Source organism: Alligator mississippiensis, chromosome 3 (genome assembly GCF_030867095.1).
Source record: "Alligator mississippiensis isolate rAllMis1 chromosome 3, rAllMis1, whole genome shotgun sequence".
In the NCBI taxonomy this organism is placed as follows: Eukaryota; Metazoa; Chordata; order Crocodylia; family Alligatoridae; genus Alligator; species Alligator mississippiensis.
The window spans coordinates 62,474,550-62,500,841 of NC_081826.1; the positions used below are offsets into that span (position 1 = coordinate 62,474,550).

General features: G+C 45.8%; 1 protein-coding gene across 10 annotated transcripts in view; it reads right to left on the reverse strand.

The window, feature by feature from the left end:
* The window catches only part of C3H8orf34 (chromosome 3 C8orf34 homolog), a 545,250-nt gene that overhangs the window by 290,384 nt on the left and 228,574 nt on the right, over positions 1 to 26,292 (reverse strand). For all 10 annotated transcript variants that reach the window (XM_059723997.1, XM_059724000.1, XM_006260932.3 and 7 more), the window contains one exon: positions 6,302 to 6,387. In XM_059723997.1, the coding sequence (XP_059579980.1) occupies positions 6,302 to 6,387 (86 nt within the window). The remainder of the gene's footprint in view (positions 1 to 6,301; positions 6,388 to 26,292) is intronic.

The window sequence follows — 26,292 nt, forward strand, 5'->3', positions numbered from 1 at the left end:
CCCTGCCCTGCTGGCTTACTACTGCTGTGACTGTGGACTACAAATCCCAGAGGCACCTGGAAGCAGGAAGACGAAGTGATGAGCAACCCGGCAGAGTCCTCCTTCTGTGAGTGTGGGCTGCAAATCCCAGAGATTTTGAGAGCAGGAAGAGGAAGCAAACACACAGCCCATCCTGATTATGTGCCAGAGAGCCATGCTGGCTTCTGGCTTGACCTACTGAAGGCATAGATTTTTTCATAGATTTCATAGATTTTTCATAGATGTTAGGGTCAGAAGGGACTTCAATAGATCATCGAGTCCGACCCCCTGCATAATCAGGAAAGAGTGCTGGGTCTAGATGACCCCAGCTAGATACTCATCTAACCTCCTCTTGAAGACCCCCAGGGTAGGGGAGAGCACCACCTCCCTTGGGAGCCCGTTCCAGACCTTGGCCACTCGAACTGTGAAGAAGTTCTTCCTAATGTCCAATCTAAATCTGCTCTCTGCTAGCTTGTGGCCATTGTTTCTTGTAACCCCCAGGGGCGCCTTGGTGAATAAATCCTCACCAATTCCCTTCTGTGCCCCCGTGATGAACTTATAGGCAGCCACAAGGTCGCCTCTCAACCTTCTCTTGCGGAGGCTGAAAAGGTCCAGTTTCTCTAGTCCCTCCTCGTAGGGCTTGGTCTGCAGGCCCTTAACCATATGAGTTGCCCTTCTCTGGACCCTCTCCAGGTTATCCGCATCCTTCTTGAAGTGTGGCGCCCAGAATTGCACGCAGTACTCCAACTGCGGTCTGACCAGCACCCTATAGAGGGGAAGTATCACCTCCTTGGACCTATTCGTCATGTATCTGCTGATGCACGATAAAGTGCCATTGGCTTTTCTGATGGCTTCGTCACACTGCCGGCGTTCAAATATTCCCGCCAGTGGCTCTGCAATGATGTCAGCCAGTGCCTTCAGCACCCTCAGATGGAGCTCATCCGGGCCTGCTGACTTAAAGGCATCCAGTTCTTGCAAGTGACTCTGCACCACCTCAGGATCTACGTATGGAAGTCTGGCGCCTTGCTGCTGCCTCTCTACAACCCCAGTGAGAGACTTGTCGTGCCCCTCACTTAGGAACACTGAGGCAAAGCACTCGTTGAGGAGTTCAGCCTTGTCCCCCCTATCTGTCACCAATTGTTTCTGCCCATTTAGCAGCGGTCCTATTCCTCCCTGGGCCTTCCTTTTACTCCCAATATATCTAAAAAACAATTTCTTGTTGTCTTTTACTTGGGTTGCCATCCTCAGCTCCATGGTAGCTTTGGCCCGCCTAACTGCCTCCCTACAAGCACGAGCAGAGGAGGTATATTCATCTTTAGTGATCTCACCCTGTTTCCACTTTTTATGTGCTCCCCTTTTGGCCCTTAGGCTGCCCTGGATTTCTCTGTATCTGCATTTCCTGAATCACAAGTTAATGTCTGTTCATTTGCTTATTGGTTCAATCTTTGCAGCTTAAACTAACCTGCAAAGACTGAATCAATTCAGACTTGGGCTTTTTGATTGTCTGTACTTAGCCCTGCTCTGTTACAGATTTGAACTATTTTCGAATCACATATACTGGTTTATGTGAAACTCCTGTCCCTAGCTATGATGCTTCTTTTTTGTGCTGTTCAGAATATTTCACATGAGACTGCTAAAGAAAGCAAATTTTCTCCTGTATTTTAGAAATTTATGTAATAGAGTGCCATATCATAAAGAATCTTATTTCATGGTCTACTTGACAGGTATCAATTGTAGTAGTATTTTAGTGCAAGGGGCTGACCATCACAGTTCATTTTTCTGTTTATTTCATATTAACTTTTTATTTGATTCCTCCCCATGGAAGTACACGCTGACTGCAAAGATGTTACTTTCAAAACAGTACATATATTTTCATTATAGTTTTCACATTTAGAGCCTGATACCATTTGGTACCATTTGCAGAGTGAAGTTCTTCTCACCATGAGCAGGCAAGGCTTAGGCTCATAGCAGGTGTTATTAAATTAACACAGTAAGTTGTTACTAATTTTTTTTTTTTTTGGTATTAAAGCTGGAAAAATGCAAACAGGTAGACAAATTTCCATCTCCACCATACCACAGTCAGAGAAGGTTTTGAAAGGAAGGAAACTTATATGGTCTTGTTATAGAGGGCAGATGAGGGGTGCTTTGCTGAGTATTTCTATCCCCATGCACCATCTGGGATCTGGAGTTTGATGCTCAGCCCTCCAAGGAAACCCTATAGCATAACCAAATGACACTAAAGTTTCTTGTACTGATTGGTATTTGCTACTGAACTGCATATTCCCTCAGCGAATTATTTCTATTCAGGATACATGGGATATGGTTCATGACATGCAGGTGTTACGGGATTTCAAAAGTTTGTGTTTGGAAATCATACAGTTGACAGCCTGTTCTCCTCTCTCAATTGCATTTGTTTAGATATAAATCTATTTATCTGAGTAGGATTACATTGGTGTTAAATCAATATAATGAAAATTAGAATCAGGCCCTGAATTTTCAGTGGACCCCATCTAGTGCCTGATACTGCATAAACAATCCTCTCACATGAGTCATCTCTGTGATTTTATTTGGCTGCATTGAATAAGTAAAGCTTACTCATGAGTAAGGGTTGCTACATCAGATATTTAGCTAATTAATTCTGAACCCAGGGCTGCAAAAAGCCACAAGAGGTACTCCCGATCTAATAACTTAATATTGTGCCCACTAACCAAGTTGTAGATCATTATCCAAAAACAGAAGCATGCACTTTAATTATGCTAAGCATCAGCATTGTGCCTGTGTGTTTCTGAACCAATGTTTTATATCAGCATTTCTCAGAGTATAGTCTACTCCCAGAAGGGAGTGCAGCATGATTAGTTGCAATCCACTATGAGCAGAAAATAAAACTTATAATAACCTTGGACAAGCCTGACAAGATAAAACTCTGTGCCACTTTTGTGGTATGATACATTCCTAAATGACATAACCAAAAATTAAGAGCACAATCTAATAGCTCAGGTTGATACTACAGTGTTTTCTGACAGTATTTAAATGTATGCCAGTACTGTTTGAAGAAATATATTATCTTCACCACATATACACAATTTTTCGAGAAGCAAAGAAGTACAATATAGTCAGAAATTAGTTTGGGAGCCATGAATATAGTATAGGCCAGTGTTTCTCAACCTGTGGGTCGCAACCAAAAAGTGGGTCACAAGAATATTTGAAAGGGTTCATAGTTTCATAGTTAGTAGGGTCGGAAGGGACCTGAGCAGATCATCAAGTCCAACTCCCTGCCATAGCAGGAAAGGGTACTGGGGTCAAATGACCCCAGCAAGGTGTTCATCCAGCCTCCTTTTAAAGACCCCCAGGGTAGAAGCCAGCACCACTGTTCTTGGAAGTTGGTTCCAGATCCTAGCTGCCCTGACAGTGAAGTAGTGCCTCCTGATATCTAGCCTGAATCTACCCTCTGCTAGCTTGTGACCGTTATTTCTTGTCACTCCTGGGAGTGCTCGGGGGAACAGGGACTCTCCCAATGCCTGCTGGTCCCCCCTGACTAGTGTGTAAATGGCCACTAGATCCCCCCTCAGCCTTCTCTTGTGGAGGCTGAACAGGTTCAGATCCCTTAGCTTCTCTCCTCATAGGGCCTGCACTGCTGACCCCATATCATGTGGGTAGCCCTCCTCTGGACCCTCTCCATGCTGTCCACATCCCTCCTGAAGTGCAGCACCCAGAACTGGACACAGTACTCCAACTGCAGCCTAACCAGTGTTGCACAGAGGGGGACGATCACCTCCTTGGACCTGCTTGAGATGCATCTGTGGATGCATGACAAGGTATGCTTGGCCTTCCTGACCACATCCCCACACTGTCGGTCCATGTTCATATTGGCATCAATAATTACTCCAAGATCCTTCTCTGCCTCTGCACTGACAAGAACAGAGTTCCCCAGCGTTTAGGTCTGCTGCTGGTTCTTCCACCCCAAGTGTAGTTCCCTGTACTTGTCAGTGTTGAAACCCATCCTGTTCTCATCCGCCCACCCCTGTAGCCTGTCCAGATCCAATTGCAGCCTATTCCTTTCTTCTAGCGTGCCCACTTCACCCCACCTCTTAGTGTTATCTGCGAATTTGAACAGGGTGCAAAGAGGGTTTACCTCTTTGTCCAAGTTGCTGATGAAGATGTTGAACAGTGCGGGCCTGAGGACTGAGCCCTGTGGAACCCCACTGCCCACATCCCTCCAGGTCAAATAAGACCCGCCCACCACCACTCTCTGGGTACAGCCCTCTAGCCAGTTAGTGACCCATCTGACTGTGGTTGTGAGCAAGTCCCAGAAAAAGGTGGGAAACCATGGGTTTCCCCTTGCAGGCTGGCAGCATTCCAGCCTGCAAGGAGCTACTTGGGATGATGGGAGGCAGGGGGAGCATGTGCATCTGCATGTGCACATGCACATGGCTGGTGTGCAGCCAGGCAGGGTCAAGGGAACATCCTGAGCAGTTGGATACAGCTAAGTGTAAGGGGAGCAGAGGTTGGAGGTCCAGGTTTTGGGAACTGTCCGTGTGTGTGTGGGTGGGTGTGGAGGGGAATGGGTGTGGCAGGTGCCTGCTGGCACTGGGGGAAGGTGGCTGGGTGCCGAGGCTGTGTCGGGGCAGGGGGCGAAAGACAAAGCACCAGGCCCTCCAGTGGGGGAAAAGGGTTGGGGGGAACTGCATGGCTGGGCCAGCGGCATCAGGGCTGGTGCCCATAGTCTGCTTGAAGTGGGGGGTGTCATGATCAGGCTGCCTGGTGTGGTGTGGGAGCCCCAGCCCAGAGCGGGGCAGGGTGCCACAGGCCTCTCCTCCTCCTCCCCTCAGGCCATGCTGGGGTTGGACTCGCTCTGCTGACAGCTGCATTAACTGGAGCTGCTGCAGACACCACGCTCCAGCCTGAGTGGGGTGGGGGCAGCTGGGGGCCCCCTTTGTCAGGGCTGGTGGGGTAGGGGGCTGCAGATTAGAAGTAAGGGCACCAGCAAGGCCAGGGAGCTGTGGATCAGGAGTGAGGGGGACTGGCAGTGCCAGGGGGCTGTGAGTGGGGAGTGAGAGCCACCAGCAGGGCCAGGAAGCTGTGGGTTGGGAATGATGGGTCAACTGGCAGGAATAGGGGGCTTTGGGTCAGGACTGGACATCAATGTTTACAAATGGGTTTTGGTGCAAAAAAGGTTAAGAACCACTGGTATAGGTTGATAGGTTTTGTTCCTATTTCTGGGCAATGCTATCTTGTAATAGACAGTTGTATTTTTCAATCAAAATATATTACTAGCAAACATTGTAGGAAAAAGCATACGTTGGGAGGCAGAACATTTCTGAGCGTGCCTTGTAAAATATTTGGCAGCACATAACTACTTCCCTCACACCTTCTTCCCTAAGGGACTAAGTTATTTTCTGTTTATCTGGGTAATGGGTTGTCAGTGAGTAGCTGTTTACCCACAAGAGGTAGATGTGTACATAAGGAAAAGGTTCCAACCTATGTCTTCCTCCCTCTCTGGGGGAGAGGTATAGGATTCAGGGTCTTAATTCCTTTGAACCCCCATCAGCTGCAGAGAGTCTGTTACACAGCCAAGCCCCCTATTTTATTGATCACTTTCTGTTGCCATTGTTTTGAAACAATTAAAGAACATTCAAAACTATAAAAAGATTCTGAATGGCCTTGTGTAGAGTAGCAGACATAAGATGGAATAAGTATAATAGTATATTTTAGATCTGTTCTGAGGTGCTTTATATATTTATTAATTTTTTATTCACCAAAGTAAAAAATAGCCTTACCGGTAGGTGGCTGCTAAAGTCCTAACAAGTCAAAGCCAAAACTCATCTGGTCTACATATACTTCATTGGAAATTGTTTCTATTTGAGGGACTGCCTGGAATATATAGCAACAGTGAGACCAAGCTCAACATCATTTGGTATGACTGGTAAACTATTCTGGCACATTGTAAAGCCCATTTTTTACAGTGGGAACTGAAGGAGAGATGAGGCAGGATCTGGAAAGATTTTTCTTGGGGGAATAATCATAAGTTATGGGTCTGCTGTTTCCAGATCTGTGATTAGAGCGACAGAAGAAAAAGTGTTGTGTGATAATATTGTGTTTTCTAAAGCTACATCCAGGGTGCTCAGAGAGCTGGATTTGATTTTTTGTTGTTGTTGCTGCAGTTTTAAATACTAAATGTCTTTAATAATTTCTAATTTGACTACATATTTTATTTACAGCCACTACTTAATCAGTATAACATAGTTTGATACAAGAGCAGCTTTACATGCATCATGTAACTTACCATCAGAGTCAGGCAGTGCTTTCTCAGGACCCTGAGACATGAGCGACACATCCTCCGCCTGTTCCACTAAGTTATCTCCTTGCAGTCTAAACAATAAAACATTGAATAAAAGCATAGTATAATATTGTTCCACAAATAGGAAACTTAGGTGTTTTATATATGAGCATATGGCTGCTTGTGCATGTGATGAAACTGCCCTTTTTAGAGGTCTAATTGTGTCATGTTACATGAGCAGCAGTGCGTTGCGATTTAATTTTGTCACATTGTACATGTGTGGTGGTGTATTGCGAAGGAAATGACTGTTATGTAGCAAACTAAAACACATCCCAATGTATCTTAGTTTGCTACCTAATAAATTGGAGTGTTGCATGCATCCCTGAGCCCTTTCAGGCTTCCAGTGCCCGATGCACTGTCTCTGCCACCTCCTCCAGGTGCCAGCACACCCAGCTGCCCTCCTTCTACCTTCCTGCACTGTCCTCAGGGGCAAGCCAGCCTGTTTCTGGGTGGTCCCAGATGGTAAAGACAGTGCATAGGGTGCTGGAAGCCCTGGGGGAAAAAAAAGGCAGCCGGGGGGGGGCAGTCCTACCCTCTGCAGTGGTTTCACCCCCCCTGGGGCTCCCTGGATGGGCTATCAGAAGGCCAAGTGCGGCCTTAGCTCAGACCCAGTACCTGGCCCACTAGCAGCCCATCTGGGAGGTCTGGGGGGTGCCACTGCCATGGAAGGAAGGACCAGGGCCCCTGCAGCTCAGAACCTGCTGGCAGCCAACCCCCCGGCCATGGGCTGGTTCTGCCTAAAAAAAGCCCCTAAATTGAAATAGTGGGTTTTTAATCATCACAATTAAAAACCCATCATTTCAATTTAGGGAAACTAAACCCCCATCAGGTGTACAAGCAGCCTATATGCCCACCATGTAACGTCCTACTATGAGGAGCAGAATAGCAGTTGAAAACAGATATTCATAGTTCAACCACGAAAACCCCTATTCGTAACATTATATCATCCCACAGTATTTAGCAAAAGAAGCTGATTTGGGAGAAAATTCATCTGAAATCTAACATAGGGATTTGGGTGAGACTTATCTTAATACTTACTTAAAGGAGGCCTAAAGAAAATATACTCCAGCAGAGGGTTGCGTTTTCCATGTCTCCATGTGGAACAAAGTGTTTACCTTGAATACATTATTTTTATAACCTACTTCAAACAACCCAAGGTATCTCTCCATATATTAGTTGTGTACTTTTATAGAACAAAAACTTATATAGGAACTCTTTTTTCTGTTTTTTAAAATGATCTTTCTGTCATTCACTGCCATCTTGTCTTTACAGTTTTTCCATGCATTTACTAACTGTAGTCAAATCCTTCTGCTTAATATCTTTAATCAACTGCTCAGGTGAGTCCCACTATCTTTCTTCAGGCTCCTCTGAATCATGGTTATTGTCTTTGTTCTTTGGTAAACAACTTGCAGCTTGTAGCCCTTTAGAATGGTCAATTACACAAGAAGAAAATTAAAAAATAAATATAGAAGTGGAATGAATCTGGCAGAGTCTAGGACCCAGACACAATTCTAGATCACTGGGGCAAAACCTTGGGGCTAGAGACAATGAATCATGTTTCATGCAAAAATGTCCCTTTCACTTTTAATTTCACTCTCTGTCACTACCTAAATGTGACCTGATCCACCCAATCTATATTGCTCTTTTACATCTTGCCTCATTTTCAAGTCTAGTATCAAATTAACCTTTGAAGCTGTAAAGCCTCTTCCCCTCAAAACATCTTTTGATGATTTAGGTTTTTTGCTAGTGTAACCCTCTGACACATTTGAATCATAAGTCATATCCTTACCTATACCTTCCTGGAAAAGCATGTTTACCCACTAATTTAATGATTTTCCCTTATTGCTTTTAGGGTAAGGTTTTTTTTGTGCCCTGAAAACCAATTTATATCCATAGGGCACATCCACACATGCAAGCACGTGCGCTTGCAGCAGCTCAAATAGAAGCAGTGCAAATTTGAGCTGGGGCTTTTTGCTTCAGCGCACGTGTTTGGACAAGCACTTTGTTGTGGAGCAAATTGTGCCACTTGGGGCACAATAACCCTGCCTGGCTTCTCTTGGATCTTCAACCAGGGGGAGCTAGAGCCCGGGGCCAGCACCTGTGCTGTCCCCAGCAGTATAAAAAGCCACCCTGGCAAGTAGCTCAGAGCTACTAGCTCTCAGGAGCTTCTGAGGCCCAGCCAACTGGTACCTGGGGACACTACCCCTTGTGCCAGCTGGGCTGCTGAAGCAGCCCTGAGAGTTCCCTGCACCCTCTACCCACTGCAGTAGTCTGGCAGTGGGGGTTGCTGCCTGGCTGTGACTTGCTGTGCACCTGCCCGACTCAGATGGGGACTGCAGAGCCAGCAGAGGCACCTGTCCCTCTGGGCCAGCTGCCAGTTGACTGCAGTTGCAGGGTTGGCCTTTGTGTGGCACTACTGCCATATCTGCCCCTGCCCGGTCATCTGGGCAGCTATCACCCAGATGTTCCAGGTGTGGTGGCCTGCTTTGAACTGTCAAAGCATCTCCTCCTGGCCCCATTTGTCCAGGAGGTCAGCCACAGCCCAATGGGTCCAACGTGCCAGCTCTGAGCAAGCAGAGTCCTTCCACTGACCTCACTAGCAGGAATTCTGGTGTTCCCTATTGGAAAACTGAAAAATCCCTGATAAAAAAAATCCCAGAGTCACTCTGTAAAATACCCCCAAATCCATGTTCCTCCACAAGTAAAACAAAAGACCACTATAAAGACAGAGGGCAAGAAAGAGACGGTGATCAGCTGGACAATGTTTTATTGATATATCTTACAGTGTTAAAGCAAGTCTCATCATAATAATAAAGTGAACTCTAAATACATGTTTCATGAACTCATGAAAACATGTTTTGCTGCACTCCTACAGGGTGATGGCCCACACACAAGGGGTTTGGCACTCTCCCAAGGGGTACAGCCCCCCAACAGGGGGTTCAACCCCCACACAAGGGGTATGCACCCCCAACAGGGGGTTCAACCCCCACACAAGGGGTACAGTCCACCAGTGGGGGTCAAATGGCCCCCACAGCAGCTACCACCCCCCTTGCAAGGCCCACATGCCTCACCCCAGCCCCCCAATTGCTGCCCCATCTGGCCCCATCCCCCACGAGTTGCTGCAGCCCCCCCAATGGCTACCCCATGCAGCGCCACCCCCCTGCTTCCCCAGACCCCCCAGTGGGTGCCCCACCCATCCTAACCCCCCCAACTTGCACCCCCAGGCACCCATGGCTACCCCCCAGAACCCAAGGCACCATCACTTAAAAAAAAAACCCAGAAAAAAATAGGAAAAAAAAGCCTCTGCTTACCATAGAAGCAGGGGTAGGGGGGGCTCCAGGGCCTCCTGGCAGAGCCCCCCAGGCAGCACAGGAGAGTGGGGGGGGCAGGAGGGTTCAGGCTGGGGCCATTGGGGCTGTCAGCTTGCCCTGCACTGTGCGAGAGGGGCCCCAGTCAGCCACACAGCAGCTCCAACTGCTGGTAAGGGCCAGGGGGGGTTGTTTTTTTTTAAGCTACAGGGTGGGGGAGGCAGGAATGGGGAGGGCTTGGGGGCATGGAGCCAGCCAGGGCAGGGGTCGGGGGCCTCAGGGGGCTGGCTGGGGGAGGGGCCGGCCCCAGCAGGGGTCGGGGGCCTGGAGGGGGCTGGTGGGGGGAAGGGCCAGCCCTGGCAGAGGTCAGGGGCCTCCATGGGGCTGGCGGGGTTAGGGGCCAGCCCCGGCAGGGGTCAGGGGATTGGAGGGTGCTGGCAGAGTGAAGGACCACCCCCAGTAGGGGTCGGGGCCTCAGGGAGGCTGGTGGAAGGGGCCAGCCCCAGCAGGGGTCGGGGGCCTAGAGGGGGCTGGTGGGGGTTGGGGGGCTGGGGCAGTGGGCGGGGCCATCAGGGGTCCCCCCCATGGTTCCCTCCCCCCTCCTCCAGCCCCCCCCAATCCCTTACTCGATGGCACTGGAGCCCTGGTGCTGAAACATGAGGCCTGGCTGGCCGCATGTTTCAGCACCAGGGCCAGGGTCAACCATAGAGACGCTTTGGCAGCCAAAGCATCTCCATGGAGGACCCAGCCTCCACTTGCCTGTGCTGCTTGTTTAAACGTCAATTTTTTTAGACCCCTGGATATCCAGGGGTCTAATTTTCTCCCCGTGCTGCGAGGTTTTTTTGTTCTTGCACATGCTTGTTGCCCTACCTCAAAGGGGTTTGAGCTGGGGCAAGAGGCACGTGTGCACTTATATGGATGCACCCAGAAGGACTTTCATTTGAGGAGGCTGCCTCCCAAAATACTATCAAAATTTATCAGGCAGGAAGAAAAAAGCATTTAGAGGTACCATTAGAGAGCCATTTAATGGCTACAATTAACTTCAAAAACAACAGAAGCTTCATGAGTGTCCTGTGTTCCCCTTCTGCTCAATATTCCAGAGGGCTTACATTATGCTTGTTTCAAAATGGTAACATTGTCTGATTGCTGAGAATGTGATTTATGAATCCCTTCCATCTGACTGACTTAATGGCAATGGCACTCTGCTTATTTAGCATGCTCACATGACCTGTTATTAACTTTGTTTTGAGAAAAGGCTCCTCCAAAGCTAATAGCCATCCAAGAACAAATTCAGTGGTACTGCACAGTACTATGTGTGTAACAATGCTCAGCCAGAAAGAAGTCTACCATCTCCAACAATAAACATGGAAATGATTAAGCCCTCAACAAATATGACAGATCTCTTTGCATTCAAAACTGACTCCTCTCCATACATGGGCATAAACTTAGGATCTTGAGGACACACAGTCACTCTGCAACCTTACCAATGTTGTAGACCAGTGGTTCTCAACTTTGACGCAAGGACCCTTTCCATAACTTTTCTGAATTCAACAGCAACCCAATCTAGTGGTGGGGGAGGACTGAAATCTTATTTCCTAGCACAGGGGCCACTATGGTTGTGTTTTGCATAGCAGCCTTCAGGTTTATTTTCTCTGTCCACGCAACATACTTGTTCAGATCTGACAGTCAAAAAGTTTCCTCTAATTCCAAAAGCACAAAAGCATGTTCTGCTGTGACCTCTACGTCCAAGTTCCTGAAACCAAGCTCCAATATCTCAGCACCACCAATTTTTCTAAGTGTGGTCCATCTCTCTGGGATACTGACTGAATTGCCAAGTAAAGTAATAAAGTCCTTGATTTTCCTATAGCTGTTGTCAGATAAGGGACATTATACCTAATATGCTTCCTGTCAGCAAACAGCTATTTAAGACGCTTAAGGTTAAATTTATACACAAATTCATAATTTCAATGTCAATTCATAACCTGTGCAAAGATTTTCCAAACAGTCATAAACACAAAGAGAATGCTGGCTCAACAAGAAAAAGAAAAAGAAAAGGAGACTGGCTTGGAGATAGTTGGAGATAGTCCCCAGTCCTTATCTGAGGAGACTGACTGTAGTTGCTGTCCCCAGTCTTTACCTGAGAGGGCAAGCATGTCCCAAGCCACCAGAGCTGCTCCTCTGGGCCTTCATATATCAATAACTAAAGCCACCTTCCCCCTCAAGCACCCTCCACCAGCCCTGGGAGCATGGAAGAAGCAGAAGGGATGATCAGAGCTGAAAAACATGACCCCATGTCCCTCACCTACCCATGGCAGAGTGTATTGTTCAGTGTGTAATGACTGCCAACTCAGGGACTGCTGGAAGACAGATGGCAGCACCATGCTCTGGAAGAGCAGCTATTTTCACTTTGTCCCTGAGACGCTGGGACAGGAATGGGGCACAAAATGGGGGGAATTATTTATTTGGAATTGGAAAAATGTCAAATCTTGAAAATCTTTATGGGATAGGAAACTCATATCCCACACATCTCTAGTGATTATCCCTGTGTGGCTTTAGCAAAAGAGACCTATGGTTTGGCTGTTATTATTTTCTTTAATTAGAAAACAAACAAACAAACCTAGGCTTATTGACCTTTTTTGCTTAGGGTCTGAGTGCTGCAGCACCCTTAAGATCTCACAGCAGCCTAGGGTGGCATGGAACCTGAGCTGAGCATCACTGGTGTAAATATACAAGCAATTTACCTCAGGGAAAAACAGGGAAAAGTTTTGTGGCTTGTAAGCAGCTCTATGGTAATTGACCATGTGCAGACAATTATCCTGAAGTATGTAGAAACTATATCAGTTTACTGCAGTTTAGTTTCTACTTACTGGGGGAGAGAGCTTGTATGTGGATAATTACTGTAGGCCACCTGACCTTTAAGTAAAGCCCCATCCTTTTCCCCTGCACTAAATTATCTATATGTCTAGAAAACTAGTTGGTTTCTTTGGTTAATTAACAAAACGTATAACACCCAGAAAGAACATGGTTCTTTTTTTATGCTGAAGCCACACAAGGATAATCACTAGAAATGTGTGGGATACGAGTTTCCCATCCCATGAAGGTTTTCAAGATTTTGACATCTTTCCAGTTCCAAATCAGTTATGTGCACAAAAACATTTATAAAAACCAACATAGCATTAAAAACATTGTTTGACAACTTCAAAACATTTCTATTTCTGCATTTCATTTTTTAATTATGAATTTTTATTTTGAAATGATCCCCTCCAAAGGATTTATCTAGAAAATGTTAAAATGTACATATATTTAAAGATTTGATTATATTTTTTTCCCAGAAAAGCTTTGCCTTCCATTAATTTACATTTTCTGGGGGGAAGGGAATCACTAAAAAACTCCAGGCCATCTCTAGTAACCTACGCAGTTTTATAATTATAGTAAATCTCATTCATTGACCAACTGAAGCAGCAGGACAAGAACTGGATATGAAAACAGTGGATAATCTGGTTGGAGTCCAGTTCAGTTTATGGTTGTCATCTACCAATAGTTCTTTTCTTCCTGCTCCAATAAATACAGGTGTCTTTTACCTCCCTATGCAAAGGACTGATCTTGTAGATGAATAGGATCATACACAAGCAGCCTCTGCTGCCTTTCAGGATATAACCCCTTTAAAAGAGTACATAAATCCTCCATTTAATGGGATTGGACTGAATAAAGGGTCATACAGAAAAAACTACTTATATGATCTCCCCATCCTATGGGCAAATAAAGCATAATCTGGATTTCATTTCATATTGCAAGGATACATTTATTTAAACTATCTCCATGTTGCTTTGCATTAGACTAGACTTTCCTTTTGTAAAATTAAATTAGATTTCCCCAACGCTTCTTACAAGGTCAAATTATACAACCTCTACAAATCCTCAATTATTAAGCATAAAACAAATTCTCTCATTGCACGACTCTTCCACTAAAGAAGGCAATTATTTCATTGCTAACCAAAACAATTGTGACTCTTAATAATCAAATATTTTTCCTTTGCTGACTGCAATCTTCAGAATCCTCAAATCCCAAATGTTTTCTTTGTTTAATTTTCTATTACACAAATATTTATAATCTGAAGTGTTTCAGCAAACACAAACATAAATGTTATCCTCATACAATGTGTTTTAAATTCTATACTAAAGTCTCCAAATACCATACATCAAATCAGAGATGAACTCTGTCTCCACTCATCCAAGAGGAGCCTCTACCTAATTTGTTCTATTTTCAGTATCTCTAACTGTCGTCACTTTAGAATCTAGGTATTATACATAAAATAAGTAGCATCAATTTTAAAAAGTTTCAGATTTTCTACTCTTTCCTAATTTTATGCAGTTTTCTTGTATTCATTCTTCCTGAATGCTTCCTAAGGAAAGCAATATTGCATCATGCTTCAACCACCATGTATGTGGGAAGATGTGTACCACGGGAGAACTATTAACTATTTCATTTTTGATCCTGCAAATGATCAGATCTGAATTCATGCATGAGGTTCTATTGACCAGGATTCATCACAGGACTAAGGGTAAGTTCTAGTTAGAGCAGAGGTGGGCAAAATGTGGGCTGGGGGCTGGATGTGGCCCACCAGGCCTTTCTATCCAGCCCACGGGGCCCCTAAAAAATTTAGAAAATTAATATTTATATGCGCCTGGTTGCTTGTCATGCGGCCCTCGATGGCTTGCCAAAACTCAGTAAGTGGCTCTGTGCCCAAAATAATTGCCCGCCTCTGAGTTAGAGCCATGAGAAACATGCAAATCCATTTGGTAGTATTTTTTACTCGTGGTATGGATGCAAGATGATGATGCAAAGTTGAAGGTAATAGAGAATGAGACCCCTTGTCTTTTAACCACCCCAAAAGATTAGACACCTAAAAACAATGACTAGCGTTGAAATCTTTGGCCATGATTCCTAAGCTGCTTATGTATCCTGCAACATTCAAATCAGATAACTAGATCTTCATAAAATAGTTATTTGTGCTCTAGCATTACTGGATATTTTCTCCAATATTTGTAATCCAGTAATTTTTCTACATAAATATTTTTCTGCAATGATCTTTCATACCTGGGGCCATTGGTACAGTTAAGAGTAACTAGCTGCATTTTGGGTCTCCAGCAATCACAGATACAGATAAACACAAATCATTTTACTGTATTTTGGCTAACAATGCCATTCCCTTTGGCCCTGTTCTCCTTATATTAAAGCATAAGAAAATAATTGTTCTCATGTATTTTACTCAGTCCCCTGCCCACAGACAAGGAACACTATTTCCCAGTTGCTTCTCCTGAGATTTACAGCAGAAATAGTGTTGTGTATATTAGTCTGGGGACAGCAAGGTGTGGAACAAGTGATTTTATGATATTACTTCTGGGTCCGCCTAGAAATCTCTGCTCAGAAATTCCACAGGATATTATTTCTGCTGCAAGGAGCACTGACTCATGCAGAGCCACTACCTGGTCTCAATTAAATAGTTGACAAAGATGTAATCTAGGGTTGGCCCTATAGAATTTATTTTTCAAATTGTAGAAAAAATTCTGAACTATAGAGTATACAGCAATTTGTCTACTCTGACTCTTGTACATTTGTATACAAAAATCATTACTTGTCAGACTTTTCAGCTATGGCCTGATGTTGCAGTACTTAAACTGACAAGACTTCCACTGTCTGTATGTGATTAAAGATTAGTCCTGGCATAATTTTAATGGATCCTTTAGTATAGACAGGCATATATGTAAAAGAATGCAATAATGCCCCCTGGGTTAGAAAATGAGATATTATAATAATGCTACTGAAAAAGAATAAAATATGTTGGTTACATTCATTTTTTTAAAACATTTGTATCAAAATCTTACAAGTCCTCATCAGAGTTAAGACACCACAATTACAAAAAATAAATCCAAGGTTTTAAATTAGAACAGTTTTTTCATTCACTACTATGAAAAGCTTCTTTTCACACATCTGAAAATCCACAAGCATAGTGTTATCAAAGAATGAAACTATGAAAGAAATGGCAGTGATTAACGACAACATTGAGATAATAAATACATAGGTTCCTATTATGGTCAAATTAGGAAAATATTTTGTTTTGAATTTTTATCTCCTGAGAGGGTGATACTTTCTACAAATGCTTCTGACACTTAAGCTTAAAATTTATAGCTGTTTAAAATATATATGACAACATTGCTTAAATAGAGGTAGTCTCTTAACTACAGTACTAATTATTTTCTTGGCACTGACTGTAAAACTACAAAACGTGATTTACCCATCTAAAAATAAAAGAAATTAAGTCTGTTTTTCCTTAGCAAGAAATATTCACTTCAAAAATAAAAAAATTATGAATGACAAGACTGCTTCAGTAATCCTATGAACTACTATGCAAAAATGCACACATTTGCATCTGATATCTTTTATTAGACCAACCCAAATAGTTGGAAAATAATTATGAAGCAAGCTTTCGGGTTCAAAAACACTTCGTCAGGCTAAGGAAGTTTCAGCAGTTGGTATGTGCTCTTCCTGGATGGAATGAAAAGTAAAGAAGCCAGAGGCTAGGCTGGTATGCATACAAGACAGGTAGTCAGTGAAAATGTAGATTGAGGAGTCAATGGGTGAGAGACAGGCGAGGGGGGTCGGGGGAGAGAGAGAAGGGGGATGAGAGTGGAGAGAGACCTGGGGTGTCAGATATCAGGCAGGTTATAATGTGTCATAAATCCAATGTCTATATTTAGTCCATGATTTTTAGTATCCAGGAGGTTGATGAAGTGGAGTTCATAGGCTTATCTCTGGGAAGTGTTTTGTAGGTTTCCTTTGAGGATCAGGACTGAGAAACTGGAGAGAGAGTGGTTTTCTTGTGAGAAATGTGCCCCCACAGGTAATTGGGTATTTCTGTCTTTGATAGATTTCCAGTGTGCGTTCATTCTGGTGCGCAGTTGTTGTTTGGACTCTCCTACATATTTTCCATCAGGGCATTTGGTGCATTGGATGAGGTATATTACATTTCTGGAGGTGCATCTGTAAGATCCAGGAATGCTGATGGCTCTGTTGTGGGGTGTAGTAATAGTGGGGGTGGTGGAGATGTGTTGGCAGGTTTTGCATTTTTTGTCATGGCACGGTCTGGATCCCTTTGGTGTGTTCTGGGCTTGAGGAAGTTTGCTTCTGGTGATGAGGTTAGCGAGGTTCGGTGCTTGTTTGAAGGCTAGGATAGGTGGCTCTGGGAAGATCTTGTTAAGAATAGGGTCTCTGTCTAGTATGGGTTGCAATTGTTTGAGGATTTTCCATACAGGTTCAAGGGAGGGGTGATACGTCATAACCAGCGGTGTGCGATTTGTGTGGGTTTTTCTTCTGTACTGCAGCAGTTCTTCACGTGGTATCTGGGTGGCTCTTTCAAAGATGTGATCTACCTCTCTGGAGGAGTGTCCTTGTTGGGTGAAAGCCTTTTTAAGATTGGTGAGGTGGCAATCCCGGGTGTTCTCTTCAGTGCAAATGCGGTGGTATCTGAGGGCTTGGCTGTATATCACAGCTTTTTTGGTGTGTTTAGGGTGATTGCTGGTTCTGTGCAGAAAAGGGGAGTAGGATCTTCTTGTAGTTCTTTGTAGTAGGTGGTGTCAGAGAGCTGTCTCTTGGCTTCTTTTATGTAGTCTTCACAGTTCGTTCCCCGAGGACTTCATTCCCCAAGGACTAAACATCTACAATCCTCTACTACACACAACTCCAAATATGCTTCACACCTATGCAGAAGAACTTCAGAGAAAATTAGAAATCATCTACTTCATCTACTCTACTCCAAAAGAGACCAACTCAGGAAGCAAATCACACATACTACAACAACTTAAAAGACAGAAATCCAATCATCTTCCCTAACAATATACAATGTATACAAAGAGACTACGAAAAACTTTCTACAACATTCATCCTAAATAAAAAGAAGAAATGGAACAAATTACTTCAAGAACAAGCTCCCCAGCCACAAAACAACCATCAGAGGAACAACACCAACACCTTACAACATTCCAACCTCAGACTTGATAAAACTGAAAGCAGCAACCAACCCACAAATATTATCGATCTCTCCACACACATACTTACCAAAACTGAAAAATCTGTCCTTTCCAAAGGCTTAAATTTCTGTCCAGAAAAATACCCTCATAAAATACTTCAATGTAGAGAACTAGAAGAATTCTTCTGATGCCTCCGCCTCAAGGAATATTTCCACGACCAAACTGAACCCACTCCCAACAACAACTCATCCTCTGACAACATTCAGGAAAAGATCAACGCCAAAAAGCCCCCAAAAACATCAGACTGGACGCCTCACAGTGGACGAAACCGTAACCTTGACCGCTACATTGACTGCTTCAGTGAAAGAATGAACAATGAAATAATCAGCAACACACACCACCATAACATACCAGAGAAAAAGGCCATAGACTCTCTAAGATCTAACCACCAAATAGTAATAAAACCAGCAGATAAAGGAGGAGCCATAGTCATCCTAAACCATGAAGACTACATAAAGGAAGCCAACAGACAGCTCTCTGACACCACCTACTACAAAGAACTACAAGAAGATCCTACTCCCCTTTTCACCAAAAAACTCAACAATACCATCAAATCATTTCCACCGAGATTACAAGAAAAACTACAGACCTTGATCCCCCCGCTACCTAACCCAGGGACTTTTTACATGCTCCTAAAATCCACAAACAAGGGAACCCTGGCAGACCTATCATATCCAACCATGGGACCCTAACTGAGGAAATATCAGGTTTCATTGAATCAATCCTAAAATTGCTTGTCACCCACAGAGCAAGTTTTGTACAAGACACTACAGACTTTCTACGGAAATTTAAAACCATAAGCCACCTTCCCAGCAACACACTCCTAGCCACCATGGATGTAACCAGCCTATATACCAACATCCCACACCAGGATGGCATCCAAGCCTGCCTTACATATCTACAGGAACAAGGTTACAACTCTGAATACAGACCCAAAGATATTACTGACCTTATACACTTCATCCTCACACACAAACAATTTCACTTTTAATAATCAACACTTCCTCCAGATGATGGGAACAGCTATAGGCACCAAAATGGCCCCACAGTATGCCAACCTTTTTATGAGCCACCTGGAAGACTTCCTCAAGAACTGCACCATCAAACCCTTGCTATACTTAAGATATATCGATGACATCTGCATCATTTGGACTGAAAACCTGCAATCTCTGATTGAGTTCCATCAGAAATTCAACAATCACCATCCCTCCATCCAACTGTCTCTAGAATACTCCAGCACCAACATCTCCTTTTTAGACACGATGATCAGTATCCAGAATGATAAAATACAGACCACGTTATACAAGAAACCCACAGACCAACATCCATATCTGCACAGAATCAGCAATCACCCTAAACACACCAAAAAAAACTGTGATATACAGCCAAGCCCTCAGATACCACCGCATTTGCACTGAAGAGAACGCCCGGGATTGCCACCTCACCAATCTTAAAAAGGCTTTCACCCAGCAAGGACACTCCTCCAGAGAGGTAGATTGCATGTTTGAAAGAGCCACCCAGATACCACGTGAAGAACTGCTTCAGTACAGAAGAAAAACCCACACAAATCGCACACCACTGGTTATGACATATCACCCCTCCCTTGAACCTGTATGGAAAATCCTCAAACAATTGCAACCCATACTAGACAGAGACCCTATTCTTAAAAAGATCTTCCCAGAGCCACCCATCCTAGCCTTCAAACAAGCACCGAACCTCGCCAACCTCATCACCAGAAGCAAACTTCCTCAAGCCCAGAACACACCAAAGGGATCCAGACCGTGCCAGGACAAGAAATGCAAAACCTGCCAACACATCTCCACCACCCCCACTATTACTACACCCCACAACAGAGCCATCAGCATTCCTGGATCTTACAGCTGCACCTCCAGAAATGTAATATACCTCATCCAATGCACCAAATGCCCTGATGGAAAATAAGTAGGAGAGACCAAACAACAACTGCGCACCAGAATGAACGTACACCAGAAATCCATCAGAGACAGAAATACCCAATTACCTGTGGGGGCACATTTCTCACAAGAAAACCACTCTCTCTCCAATCTCTCAGTCCATCCAATCTCTCAGTTCCATTTCCTCAAAGGAAACCTACAAAAAACTTCCCAGTGACGAGCCTATGAACTGCACCTCATCAACCTCCTGGATACTAAAAATCATGGACTAAATATAGACATTGGATTTATGACACATTATAACTTGCCTGACATCTGACTCCACAGGTATCTCTCCACTTTCATCCCCCTTCTCTCCAGGTATCTCTCCACTCTCATCCCCCTTCTCTCTCTTCCCCCCCCAGCCTGTCTCTCACCCATTGACTCCTCAATCTACTCTCAATCTTTTCAAAGCGCCCCGCACTGCAACACATACATTTGTAAAAATGCCCATAGATTACGGTACCTACATTCATAGGAAAACCCACTAGTAGCAAGTCAGAGCTCTACAGACAAGAAACAGTATGTGATGTCTTCAGTTGGTGTTATAGTATCTTCCCGCTCCCTGACTTAGGCACCCCAACTCACCTGCCATGACTTGATGTAAAAGTAACTGATGGAGGGGTCCAGTGATGCTCCCACACTGTCCTGGAGACAGTAATACTCACTGGCTTGGTGCAGCTCGTCCTGGGGCTCTGCCTCCCCTGCACCCCAGTCCACTCACCAACTGTGCGGGCTGTCGTGCTGCCATTCCCAATTACCAGCTCTGGCCCCTTATGGCCTCCCATAAGGCATCGACCCCATCGGCCTCAGTGGGAAGTGCAGGCTTGTGGTTTTACCCTGGCACTTGTCCTTAATTCTTGACCCTGCTCCATCCCTTTGCCAAGCCTGGAGCTGCTGTGCCCTCCATGGGTTCGATTATGGCTGCAACAATCCAGAGCTCACAAGGCGATGACAGGGTCCAAAAACCCTTCTCAGAGAGCTCTGTGTGGAAAGCCCATTCTGTCTCCCCTACACTGCTCCTGCTCACCTCTGGCAGGTCAGCGTTGTGGGGAACCCGCGCTGGCTGGGATGCACCTCGGTGAGCTCAGCATATCGCCCCATTCATTTCTGATGTACCTGGCTTCTGCTGGGGTTTTTAAATCTCCTGCAGGAGTGGTGGCAGTTGACATTATCAGCCAGCCACCGCCCAGTCTGATTGACAGATATTTAAAAACCTGATGCAGTCCTGGTTCTGGCTCCCTCCCGGGTATGTTCTCCACAGTGCCGGGGTCCCCGGGTCTGCCTTTGGGAGCATTGAGGTCTGTTCCTGATGCCTCCAACCCCTGTGAGAGGCCCCAAACCACAGATTTCCCCCTTTAAGCTGTCTTGTGGTGTCTCAATGTTTCGTCAGTCTTCTAGTGTCAACTGGTGCTGCCTCTGGTGTATTTGTAGCATTTCTTCTGCCAGGTCTTCTTGGCTAATATACCTAGAAAGAAAATTATCAACGAGGTTGTCCTTGCTGGGACTCACATGGCAGTAGGGCCAATGCCCAGCAGGTTATACAAGCGTTTTCTATGTGAGACCTTGTTAACCACTGCAATGGGGCACGGTCCATGATTACTATAGATTCCCGACCTAGCAGATATATAAAATACTCTATTGCCCAGCGAATCACCAAGCACTCCTTCTCGATAGTTGCATACCTGACCTCTGCTGAGTTAAGCTTACAACTAGTGAACCCTACCAGGAGCTCTTCTCCTTCTCACTGTTGCAGCAGGATGTGTCCCAACATGCTGTTCAACAGGTCAGTCTGCAAGATAAAAGGTGCTGCAAAACCAGGCGTATGTACCATTACATCCTTACACAATACCTTCTTTAATTTTTCAAAACTTTTGAACATCTCGGGAGACCACTGTGGGGCACTTGAGGACCTACCTCATAAAGCATCCATTAGGGGCTGTGGCTAGCTCCAAAAAGTGCAGTATGAATCTACAATAATAGTTGATGAGCCCCAGGAACGATCGTAGTTGCCATCCGTCATGTGGTTCCTGGAAGCGACATATCTCATCAACTTTATCCTTTAGGGGCTTGATTATTCCTCATCCAATACAGAAACCTAAATATTTGATTTCCTGACCAGCGAGTTTGCACTTCTTAGGACTAGCCATCATTCCAACTGCTCTTAGTTCCCCTAAGGATGGCCTTCAGGGCTTGGATTGGCCATGACACCTCCATTGTGAAGATAACTATATCATTGATATAGGCGGCTGCATAGGCCACATGTGGGGCCAGTAGTAAGTCCGTCAGTCTTTGAAAAGTGGCTGCAGTCCCATTAAGCCTGAATGGCATACATAAGATTTTGAATAAGCCCCATGGTGTTCCAAATGCTGTCTTGGCATAATGTGAGGGTTTCATGGGGATCTGCCAGTATCCCTTGGCTAGGTCTATGGTTGATATAAATCTTGCTTCTCATATTTTTTCCAATAGATGGGCCACATGGGGAATGGGGAAGGTGTCACAGGTTGCTAACGCATTTAATTTTTGGTAATCAATACACAATCAAAGTGACCCATTGGTTTGGCGACAGATGTTATGGGGCTGCGCCATGGGCTACGGGATGGGCCCTGCTTTTGCATTTTATCTATCTCCTGGTGGACCTCTTCTTGCAGCTTTTGCAGGATGGGTTGCATCTTTCTCTGACTAGTGTCCCTGGTGGTGTTCTAATCTCATGTTCTACTCCTCTAGCCTGTCCAGGAGTCTCCTGGAACGCACCTTCACCAACTCAGCCAACTCCCATTGTTGCCCTGTGGTCAGTTCTTCCCTGAATTGGACTTTTGTCTTTGATATCTTGCCAGTTCTCAGCTCCAGATAAGAGGGTCCCAACTCCCTGTCCTCTTCATTATGTAATGCCATCCAGTCTTGCGGCATCTTCCACTCTTTGAGTGAGTTGATGTGGTAAATTTGGCGTTCCCATTGGTGTCTAGGCTTAAAGACCTTGTAGTCTATAGGTCCCATCTCTCTGACCACCTTGAACAGCCCTTGCTATGTCATGAGTTGTTTGCTCATGGATGTGGGGAGTAGAACCAGTACCATACCCCCCCGGCTGGAATGCTCTCAACCTTGCTCTGTGATCGTATTGGGCCTTCTGCCACAATTGTGACTCTTACAGATTCTGATTAGTGACCTGTTGTGCTCAATACAGCTGTTCCTGTAGCTCCCAGTGGTAACCCTCTGCTGTGACCCTAGGTCCCACCAGCCTCTCCCACTCTTCCCTGATCAGGAATTGGAAGGGTGAGAATTGAGTCAATTGGAGCTTGAGGGAGTTGGGGCTTGAGGGAAGAGTGGAGAGGAGCAAACTGGGCATACATGGGTCTCCAAACGTACATGTGCCCCCCTAGCCTTACCGGCAGTGGAAGCAGCAGAGGCAGCGGCGGGGGCAGCAGCAGCTGATTCCCCCAAAGGTAAGTGGGGCAGAGGAGCTGGCACAGCTGCAGACCCCCCCAGATCCCTTTTGACTAAGGTGGCAGGGAGCCACGCTCCCGAGCCGCACACATGAACAGAGCATGCCAACAGGCACCCTCTATATGGGCGCACCAGCATTCTCTCAGGCAGGCAAACAGGAGAAGCCAGGAGGAAGTCTTTGGCAAGGGAGAGAAAAATGCACCATACACTACAGTAATGGCAAGGATGCAGGGTGCTGCTAGGGACCCTACCCAGGGGCGCCCCTGCCCGGAGGGCTCCTCTGAGGCCTCCACCCAGACAGGGTCCATGGGGGTTTGGAGACACCCTGTCCCCCTGCTTGTAGGGGTTGCCCTGCAGGGCCAGGGGGGGCAGGGAGTGGGGGTCTCCCCACCTGTCCCACATGTGACCTTCTTCAGGCCTTGGAGGGGCAGGTGAGGGAGCTCCAGGCGGAGGTTAGCAGGCTAAGGGGGATCAGGGATGCAGAGGACGAAATTGATGGGTATTTCCATTCTCTGCAGGGCCAAGCACCAAATGAAGAAGCACCCCAAGAGGTGCCCTCTACAGCAGAATGGCAGAAGGTTCCCTCCAGAGCCAGGGCTGCTCGCGGTGGCACAGTATCAGCTCCCCCAGTCCAGCTGAGGAACAGGTATGAGGCCCTGGCAATATTGGAGGAAGAGAAGGAGAGGAGGAAACCCTTGGAGAGGAGGCCACTCCACACACAACACAGATGGGAAGAGGCCAGAACAGCCAGAAGAAGAGACGTTGGGTGCTCATCACTGGTAACTCCATCCTGAGAGGAACAGAGGGGCCCATCTGTTGCCCTGATCCCATGACATGTGAGGTCTCATGTCTGCCTGGAGCTCAGATTCAGGATGTGACAGAGATGATCCGAGACCTTATCTGGCCCACTGATTATTACCCCATGGTCCTAATTTATGTGGGCACTAACAATGTGGCCAGGAACAGTCCAGAACACCTCATGAAGGACTACAAGGCTCTGGGGGCCAAGGAGACAGGGGCACAGGTGATCTTCTCATCTGTTCTCCCAGTGAGCAGAGGTGGACGATGCCATGAGACCTGCATCAGGGAGGTCAACTTGTGGCTTCAGAGCTGGTGTTATGAGGCAGGCTTTGGCTTTTTGGACCACGACCCATACTTCTGAACCAGAGACATGCTCAGGTGGGATGGTCTTCATCTCTCCCCCAAAGGTAAGCATGTGTTCTCTTTCAGGTTGGCTGATCTCCTCTGGCAGGCTTTAAACTAGGTTCATTGGGGGAAGGGGAGGACAGAGACAGAGGGATCCATGGAACACTGAACCATGGATCCATGGAACACTGAACCATGGATCCATGGAACACTTACCTGGGCTGATCCATGGAACACTTACCTGGGCTGATCTTGTGCATATCAAAGAACCTATTAGACAGCAGTATAAGGGGTTTCCAGGGGCAGTCACCAGGGGAATTAAGTGTATATGTACAAATGCCAGGAGCATGGGAAACAAGCAGGAGGATCTAGAACTCTTGCTTGCAAGCAATAACTTTGACCTAGTGGGACTAACTTAAACCTGGTGGGACTCTACTCATGACTGTAGGTTGTACAGGAGAGATAGAGGAGGGAAAAAAGGAGGGGGTGTTGCTCTCTCTGTCAAAGAACAGTACATATCTTCCCTAATCAAATTGGGATCAGAGGATGGACAAGCAGAGACTCTGTGGGTTAGGATCCAAAGGGGTCAGGGGGAAAAGGACCTGGTGGTAGGGGTCTACTACATGCCTCTGCACCAGGAGGACAAGGTAGACAGGGAATTTTCCAAGCAGCTCTCAGAGGCTGTGTGGTCTAGAAATATGGTAGTCATGGGGGACCTTAACTACCCAGACATATGCTAGGAGGAACAGTCAGGTAGATCTGACTGCTCACGCAGGTTCTAAACCTGTATTCAGGACCTCCACCTAACACAGGAGGTAAGGAGTCCCACCAGGAGTAACACCTTGCTCGACTTGTTGTTGGCCAAAGGGGATGACCTGCTGGGGGACCTGCAGTTTCAAGGCAACGTAGGGGACAGCCATCACCAAATGATTAAATTCACTATCCAGAGAAGGGTGGGCACTATACCTACCAGGACACAGGTTCTAAACTTTAAAAAGGCTGACTTTAATAGGCTCAGGGGATTGGTTAGCAGGGTACTAGGAACCAAGAGCCTAGATGCTTTGGGGGTCCAGGATGGGTGGTCATTCCTCAAGGATATCATTCTTTGGGCTCAGAGTGAGACAATCCCATGGCAGAAGAAAGGGGGCAAAGGGCCAGGAAGCCCCTTTTGCCTAACCAGGGTCATAAAAGATACCTTAAGGGCAAAAAAATAAGCATACAGGAAGTGGAAGCAGGGGGTAGCTAGCAAGGAGGAGTACACTTCCTTGGCCCACACCTGCAGGGAGTCAGCCAGGAAGGCCAAGGCAGCTCTAGAACTCAGGCTAGCAGCAGGGATTAAGGACAATAAAACGTCCTTCTTTAGGTATGTTGGGAGCAAAAAGAGGGTGCAGGGTAGCATAGGACCCCTACAGGACAGGCAGGGGGGCTTAGTGACAGATAGCAAGGACAAGAAAGAGCTCTTCAATTAGTTTTTTGCCTCTATTCTTAAATAGGAATCTAGACGAACCCTCACTATGCATCACGGATACCAACAAGTGGAACATCAGCTGACCAATGGTCAGTGCCAACACAGTAAAAGGACACTTGGAGGGATTGGACATGTTCAAATCACCGGGGCCAGAGGGACTCCACCCACAGGTAATGAAGGAAGTGGCGAGTGTCATAGCTGAACCACTAGCAAGGATATATGGTGCTCAGGTCAGGTCCTGGAGGACTGGAAGAGGGCCAATGTCATCCCAATCTTTAAGAAAGGGAGGAAGGAGGAAGCGGGGAACTATAAACCAGTCACTCTTACCTCTATCTCTGGGAAAATCCGTGAAAAAATTATCAAGGAACACATCTGTGGGAGCCCGCTGGCTAATGTGATACAGAGGGGTAACCAACGTGGGCTTATAGAGGGCAGGTCCTGCCTGACTAACCTAGTTTCTTTTTACAACAAGGTCACTAAATGTTTAGATGCAGGAGTCAAGGTGGATATTATGTATCTGGACTTTAAGAAG